Consider the following 9,314-nt stretch of genomic DNA (forward strand, 5'->3'; position numbering starts at 1 on the left):
GGAGGGCCTACAGGAATAAAATTCTGGTCTAAGCGGCTAAACCAAGCTGTCCCTAACCATGTGCTTGTGGCGTGTAGGTGTCAAGTGAAAACTTGAGACTGAGCGGTTAAAGTCAAGGTCCAAAGCAAAAAAGAGTGTGCTTAAGAACCCTGGACACCTCTAATTGGGGACTTTAGCAAAGCTGAGTCACAATCTGAAAAGGTTCACCCAATTATGTGTCTGTGGCATTTATGTATCCGGTGGTAATACTGGAAAACAAAGTGTTTAGGGCCACGGCCAAGACTCATAAAGAAGCTGTGTTCAAGAATCATCATACTGAACTAGGAGAGTCAATAACACTATCTGAACTCTGAGTTCCTATAGATGCCAATCATTCTGAACTTCAATGGATAAAGTGAGATGCCAAAACTATTCAAGAGGCAAAAAGTTATAAGTCCCGCTCATATGATTGAAGCTATGTTTCATTGATAGTTTGGAATTTATAGTATATTCTCTTCTTTTTATCCTATTTGATTTTCAGTTACTTGGAGACAAGCAACAATTTAAGTTTGGTGTTGTGATGAGCGGATAATTTATACGCTTTTTGACATTGTTTTTAGTATGTTTTTAGTAGGATCTAGTTACTTTTAGGGATGTTTTCATTAGTTTTTATGTTAAATTCACATTTCTAGAATTTACTATGAGTTTGTGTATTTTTCTGTGATTTCATGTATTTTCTGGTTGAAATTGAGGGACTTGAGCAAAAATCAGATTCAGAGGTTGAAAAAGGACTGCTGATGCTGTTGGATTCTGACCTCCCTGCACTCAAAGTGGATTTTCTGGAGCTATAGAACTTGAAATGGCGCGCTTCCAATTGCGTTGGAAAGTCGACATCCAGGGCTTTCCAGCAATGTATAATAGTCCATACTTTTCCCAAGTTTATACGACGCAAACTGGCGTTCAACGCCAGCTCTCTGCCCAATTCTGGCGTCCAGCGCCAGAAACAAGTTGCAAAGTGGAGTTCAACGCCGAAAATAGCACAAAAGCTGGCGTTCAACTCCAAGAATGATCTCTGCACGTGTAACATTCATGCTCAGCCCAAGCACACACCAAGTGGGCCCCGAAAGTGGATTTATGCATCAATTACTTACTTCTGTAAACCCTAGTGACTAGTTTATTATAAATAGAACTTTTTATCATTGTATTCAGAGTCTTGGTTACTCCGGTTCCCCTCTGGGGCCGAGACCAATGAACTTCATCATTACTTATGTATTTTAATACGGTAGAGTTTCTGCACTCCATAGATTAAGGTGTGGAGCTCTACTGTTCCTCAAAGATTAATGCAAAGTACTACTGTTTTCTATTCAATTCATCTTATTTCGCTTCTAAGATATTCATTTACTCTTCAACCTGAATGTGATGAACGTGACAATCATCATCATTCCCTATGATCGTGTGCCTGACAACCACTTCCGTTCTACCTTCGACTGAATGAGTATCTCTTAGATCTCTTAATCGGAATCTTCGTGGTGTAAGCTAGAATGATGGCGGCATTCAAGAGAATCCGGAAAGTCTAAACCTTGTCCGTGGTATTCCAAGTAGGATTCAATGATTGAATGACTGTGACGAGCTTCAAACTCACGATTGCTGGGCGTAGTGACAGACGCAAAAGGATAGTAAATCCTATTCCAGCATGATCAAGAACCGACAGATGAATAGTCGTGCCGTGACAGGGTGCGTTGACCACTTTCACTGAGAGGATAGGATGTAACCATTGACAAAGGTGATGCCTCCAGACGATTAGCCGTGCCATGACAGAGCATTTGGATAATTTTCCCGAGAGAAGACCGAAAGTAGCCTTTGACAATGGTGATGCATTACATAAAGCCAGCCATGGAAAGGAGTAAGACTGATTGGATGAAGACAGCAGGAAAGCAGAGGTTCAGAGGAATGAATGCATCTCCATACGCTTATCTGAAATTCTCACCGATGATTTACATAAGTATTTCTATCCTTGTTTTCTTCTCTATTTTCGAAAACTATATAATCAATTATTATTTGCCTGACTGAGATTTACAAGGTGACCATAGCTTGCTTCATACCAACAATCTCCGTGGGATTCGACCCTTACTCACGTAAGGTATTACTTGGACGACCCAGTGCACTTGCTGGTTAGTTGTGCGAAGTTGTGAATCATGGTATTGGCATCATGTTTTTTTGGCGCCATTACCAGGGAAAGAAAGAGCAATGAATTTTACATAATCAAAGTGTAATCACAATTTCTGCGCACCACTAACCTATGACAACCTATACAATTTAAGTGCTAAACTAACTACCATTCTTCACTTTTTCACACACTCGTGTATTCTCTTTTGATTACCACACATATGCATTGATTCTTATTGAACCTTACTTTGGGACATTTTGTCCCCTTTTTATTGCTTTTCTTTTTCTTTGTTTCTTTTTCTTTTTCTTTGTTTCTTTTTCTATATTTTTCTTCTTTTTATTTTTCTTTTGTTTTTCTCTTTTTCTTTTTTTTTTATGTAATTATATACAAAGGTATCAAAGCATATGGTTTAAACATTTAATTAACACCGTTTTTCTCAACCAATGTCCCAAGTTTTTCCACACTTGAATGATACACACACTCACTAGCCTAAGCTAATCAAAGATCCAAATTAAGGACATTTATTGTTTTTCACTTTAAGGCTTGTAATGTGCTAAATTAAAGAACAAAGTGGGTTAATCGTAGGCTCAAAGTTGGTTAACAATAGTTGATGAAAGGTAGGCTATTTAGGTAAGTGAGCTAAATGAAATGATGGCCTCAATCATATAAATGCATGTATACATGGAATAATGGATATAAAGAATCAAACAAATCAAAGATCACGATTATAGAAAGAGAATAATGCACACAAGAAGGAAAATGAGTGGTTATAAGATGTAACCACACAATTAGGCTCAAAAACTCACAAGCTTGTGTTCTTAGCTCAAAAATCATGTTCCACAATATATAATTCAAGCAAGTTCAATGAAAGGTTTTCACTCAAATCAATTGGGATGTCAATGCCCTATTAAGAATGTTTTTCTTGGAGAATTTCATTATTTTAACTAAGCTTATTATATGTCAAATGCGGAAATTGTTCGCATGGTATAGAATTTCACAAATGAAATCTCCTTGCAAGTATAGTTCTAAACCAACAAACAATTTCCTCAATCAAAAATTTGGTTGTCACAAGAACAAACCCCAATAAAAATAAACCGAAGTATTTAAACCTCGAGTCGTCTCTCAAGGAATTGCAGGGAAGTGTTCTTGTTATTGGTTAGGAGGTATGTTTTGGGGTTTTTGGGATAATGAACAAGAAATGTAAATGGTAAAATAAATAAACTAACATAAGAAAGCTCTTGGCAAGGTGTGAGAATTAGAAGTCCTATCCTTGCTATCATCATCAATTGTGACAAGAATTGTCCATTGCTCCACTTAGTTAACCTCTAACTATGAAGGAAAGTCATGTGAATATAATCAACTTGAGTCTACAAGTCCTAGTCAAATTATAGTGAAAGACTAGCTTTAGTGAAATTCAAGTTAACTAGCAACTTCCAATTATCAATCAACAAAAGAGTTTGATAACTCAAGAGTCTCTAATTACTCAACTCAAGCCAAGAGGAGAAAAATCTAAGCTATGACTAAAAGAAACATTTCATCAAATACCTAATGGGCATAAACATAAAACATGGTAAATTGCAAGAATTAAAGGAAGCTATAACTACTAAGGCAAGAGATCAACAATAGAGAACTAAAGCAAATATAAGAAGACATGGAAATTATAAATTGCATTAAGAGGAAATAGAAATCTACATAAGAGTTCATAAACTAAAATTGACAAAATAAAGGAAACAACAAGAGAAGTAAAATGCTAGAACAAGTAAAGATAAAAGGAAAATTAAAGCAAGGAAGAAGCAGATCTAGATTTAAAAGGAAGAAAACTAAAAACCCTAATCTAGAGAGAGGAGAGAGCCTCTCTCTTTCTAGAATTCTACATCTCCCTCTAAAACTAAGTGTATGAATGATCTCCCCCTCAACCCCTCTTGAATTCTGCATGTAATAGCCTCAGAAATGAGTTGGATCTGGGCTTGGAAAGCTCAGAAATCGCCCCCAGCGTTTTCACTTTAATGAAGTCACGTGTGAGCATCGACGCATACGCGTCGCTAGGCATTTTTCCATCCACGTGTACGCGTCGCCTTGCGACTTCATCTTTCATGCGTGTGCGTCTGTTGCGCGTGCGCGTCGATGTATGCACTCCAAATCCTTGATTTTCCATGAGTTCTCCACTTTGCATGCTTTTCTCTTCACTCCTTTGGTCCCTTCCTAGTCTTTTCAACCTGAATTCACTAACAAACACATCAAGGTATCTAGTGGAATCAAAGGTGAATCAAAATTAGCAAATTAAGTTCTAAAAAGCATGTTTTCACACTTAAGCACAAATTAAGGGAGAATTACAAAACTATGCCATTTCATAGGATAAATGTGAGAAAAGTTGATGAAATCCCCTAAATTAAGTACAAGATAAATCCTAAAAATGGGTTTATCATTATGTGGATCAAGCGGAAGAAAAAATGGTATCTCAAGCGGGAGTAGTAACTCGACCCCAATTTCGTAGACTAGTTATGGTTGCTTTTTGTTGTTTTTGGTATACATTAGAGAGATACATAAGTCTTGTATTTTGTTATGCATTTTCATGGTATGTCTTAGATATGACTTAGTTATGCATTTTTTGAGGCTGTGATTTGAGTTGCCAATACTTGCCTTCTTTGGCTTATGTGACAATGTTTGGAACCTGCAGCATCTATATATATAAGTCTCAGCCAACTGATTGTTAATTTTATCACTCTTATTATAGCACTTTGTTCTTAATTTGGAACAAATTCATATATTGAAAAGCAAAACCATCAGGTTATAATTTTACGAATACAACTTATTATTGGATCCTTAAGGAGAAAAAAGAGATTCATGTCCATTTTCAACAGCATTGTCTACATATAAACGTTATCAAAATCATTTCAGATTGCAGCAACAAGTTCAAAGCCTGCGTATCTACATCAATATATCACATGTAAACTAAACCAGAATAGATTAGAAACAAACCATATCATGCCAATATCAGGAGAAAATTTAACTATCATGAACAAAGATCCCCAATTTTACATGTCTTATAATTTCATCACCAAATACAACTCACAGAACAAACAAAACGCTACCCTCAGTGCAACGGTTGAAATCAACACTCTAATTTCTCTAATTTTACCCCTAATTTCAACCCTATATTTGTCTATCTTCCTAGCCATCATTGAGGATGCTTGCTGATTTCCCCCTCTGCAGTGACGGTCAATCCATCATCATGCCTTGCATACGAATGCTCCGACTATCTCTTGGCTAAACATCTTGCCAGGCCCTCCCATCCTTGTTCGAGTTCATCCACCCAAACAAAGTATCTGCAGTCTCTTGTTTGAAAAAAATGCCCCAAAATGTCAACTAAAACTCAGAAATAATTTTCTCACCTCAACAACAATAGCGTCAGGCCCTTACCGCCCATAGAGGACATCTGATGAACCATCTATTAGGGTTCGTAATCGTGCCAGACTCCATCAACACAACATCCCTCCCACAGAAACATTTTCCGTCGAGCTTCTTCTCCTTTATCTTCTTCAAACTTGAAGAACTGCTACGACTTCCATCATTTGCATCAGAGTTAAATCTGCATAAAGACATTCCTGGGGTTACGAGATAATTCTTTCATATTGTGGGTGCACTTGAATCTCATCAATATTTCATTTTGGAGGTATGGTTCGAATTGGGGAAGACAATATGCTAGGGTTTTGATTTCATGCATAAGGCCATTTCTACCTACATATACAAACGTTCACATCCACGTAGATAGGGCTTTAGGAGGTTCGGAAAGCCACGTAGGATCGTATATCCACGAAGCAAGTGTCAATCCAAGACAGACTACTTTTGTCACACGGAGACCATCTTGCATGGGTACAAAGTCAATTTTGATCTACGATGGACACAAATATCAGAGTTCTGAACTCTCATGGGTACAAATGGTCATTTATTCTAATCTTATATGACTGTTTTAATTTGACAATCAAAACTTAAGCAAAAATTAACAATTATGAAAAAAAACTTTTGTTATTATTTTAAAAATTCAACTATAAATTTTTTTTTTAATGTATTCACAAAGGGTAAATAACCAAAGTATCGGATATTGATATTATGCTAATAATTCAAACAAGACTAATTCATTATTATATTTGGCTCAAAAATTTGAAGAATAAAACATAATTTTTGTCTCTAATATTTATAATTTATTTATAAATATCTCAATTTAATTTAGTTTTGTTCTTAGAATTTTTAATTTATTCAATTTTATTCTTAACATTCAACTGTTGTTTATGAATATTATTATCCAACTTTCTTCTATAAATTTAAATGTAATAATATAATATCATAATAATTTTATCTTTTATTACTAATGATTTAATTTTTATGATGCTCCACGCATCACTCGAACATAGACGCTAGTATACATAATATAAAGTGACATGTAGCATGATCATCTAACATGCCACATGCTTATATTATAGGCATGACACATTACTTAATGTAACACACCAATTGACACATGATTGTCAAATTTGATTGTCTGGTATTTGAGATTAAGAATCCGTCTGGGGAGTAGTAAATGTTTTTTTTATATTTATTTTTTTATTTTTGGATTATGAGAAGTTATATTATGCATGTTTAGCATTATTTTTGAGAAATCTTTTTAACTTTTGAAAGTTTTTAAAATATGTTTTTTTTTTTTAAGTTATTTTATCATTCCCATTAACAAAAGATATTAATATTGTGCTACTTTCATTCTTAGGTTTATGAAGAAATATTGGTCATCTACCATTATTTTCACGCAATGGTCTATCTACTAGAAGTACTGGCTTTCTACTATTTTCACCTAATAGTTCAATATTAAAAATGTATTTGTTATCATCGTTATTTTATTATTTATTTTTTTGTATATAAAAAATTATATTTTTTGAGTCATTTATCCAAATACTACAATTTTAAAATAAACACTTTTATAACTAAAATCTAAATACAAAATAATTTATTCATAAATTTTTAGTAATAAAAGTCCTTATATTTTAATTTTTTTTTAAAAAATTTATTTAAAAAATTTATCCAAATTGAGCTTAAAAATATTTATTTTAAGATGTTGAGAAATAAAGAATTATGCTTATAAACTTAAAGATTGTTTTGACACTTCATTTTTTCTTATTAAATTTTTTCATTGGTGATTTAATTACGAATTAATCAAGTATAGACTTGTAGTTATATTAATAATTAGTATTATTACCCATATCACTTAGTGATTAATGTAAGCCGAACAAAATATTATATCAATCACCGAAATTATACTCAATTATAAACTAGTTTAACATTTAGCTGAATGCTACGGTGTCTATCATTTTATACTTAAGTTACTAAAAAAGGTAAATAAATAATATTTAATAAATTTTACATGATTTACTTTTTATTTTAAACATTTTATTTTTTACTTTAAAAGGAAAGTTAGGCAATTTAAGCACCATAACAAAAGCACCATAAAACTCACCTAACATTTAATGGTTAGGGAAACGGGTGATTTTAGTATTTAAATCAGTGAAATCACAAATAGAGAACTAACTAGAATGGATGGCTTTTAAGTATGTGTTGAGACGTACTGTCCGCAGTTATCCTCGTTGATCTAGGTTAGGTCTGAATTAGTCGAGACGAAATTTTGAGTACTGGGCTAACATCAAAAAAATGTATGGCATTTAAAATATAATTTTTTATGCTAACTTTTTTTTTAATGATAAAATCTCAGGTGCAGTCGACTTTACCTGAAGTTAAAGTTGAGAACAATTAAATAATTTGACTGATTTGACTAAATAGAATACCATCAAGGAGATTCAAATTACATATAACAATATAAAAGTAATATTGTATCAAAAACAAAATTGTCAGCATCTTTGACAAAACTGAAAACTCACAATGATGATAAAACAAGACAAAGTAATAAGATGTGCGTATTTATCTAAATATTGATATTATATTACATATCCATTATCACAATATTTTTACAGCGTAAGAAAGGTTTCTCTTTTTATAAGAAACTAGACACACCAATGATAAGCTAAATATGTTGTTCTAAAGGGTTCTCATTAGCATAGTTACCAGGAGGGTCATATTCACAAGCAATGAGCATGCCAGCATTACGATCATTGCAATGTTGTAGGCCACACCCAACACGCAATGAGTCTCTCCATACAATTTGTGTGAAATGACCACACATTTTTGGAGGACGATTTGGTTTTGATGGTGGTGGTGGAGTGCAAGTAAGCTTGTTAAAATCATACCAATCTTTTTCTGTGTACCAAAAATATATAACATCAGAAGGGGTCCAATGTAACTTCTTTCCCCAAAACAAGTTCTCACCGTAGCCATATTTTGAATGGATAACCCTGCAATCATCATATCGCTCCATGAGATATTTGCGAGCGATACTTTCAAGATTCTCATCCCACGTGTATGGCGGTAGATTGTACTTGTTTCTCACCCAATTGTGTGCATGAAGAAATTCATCTGCCAATAAAGCTTTACTATCAGAAGCCATTATTCCATTTTTTGGAGTCCATCCAAATAATTTTCCAGGATTTTTGTTATTTTCTTCATCATGGGTATCCAAATTATTTCCCTTGAGTGGAAGATTTTGGCTTTCATCTAAGGTTTGATTTTGATTTGAAATTGGATTTGGGTTTTGCTTTGCAATTGGGACTACCATGCCATTTTGTGGTGACGCACGATTATTAGGGTCGCTTGCTTGATTTTGCATAACTTTGGTTGGATTTTGATTTACACTTTGGTAGTTTTGGTTTTGATTTATTGTTGGATTTAGATTTGAGTTTGGTATTTCCATGGCATTTCTTGGTATTACAAGACGGCGTTGGTGATGTTGAAGTGATCCATGTTGGCCAATAGCACGAGATAATCTACGATCTGCTGGTGATGGCGACAATGGTTGTGGTTGAGGTTGAGAAAATACTTTGGTAATTGTGAAGAAGAGAAGTGCATTGCATAAAATGGTAGCAACAATGATTGAATGCATTGTGAGAGGGTTTGTTTGTTGTTTGAGAATAATAAGGATGAATGTAGAATGAATTAGCCACACTGGTAGTAACGAAAACCACGGGTTAAATGGCAGCAAATAAACTTTTTTACTTTCTCAACAAGAACC

At 34.0% G+C, this 9,314-nt stretch overlaps 1 protein-coding gene across 1 annotated transcript; it reads right to left on the bottom strand.

Annotated features, from left to right (window-relative positions):
* LOC107627178 (pathogenesis-related protein PR-1 type-like) lies at positions 8,214–8,693 on the bottom strand. The gene has a single exon (XM_016330032.1). The coding sequence runs from the start codon at positions 8,691–8,693 to the stop codon at positions 8,214–8,216; it is 480 nt and encodes a 159-aa protein (XP_016185518.1).

Source organism: Arachis ipaensis, chromosome B02 (genome assembly GCF_000816755.2).
Source record: "Arachis ipaensis cultivar K30076 chromosome B02, Araip1.1, whole genome shotgun sequence".
Classification (NCBI taxonomy): domain Eukaryota; kingdom Viridiplantae; phylum Streptophyta; class Magnoliopsida; order Fabales; family Fabaceae; genus Arachis; species Arachis ipaensis.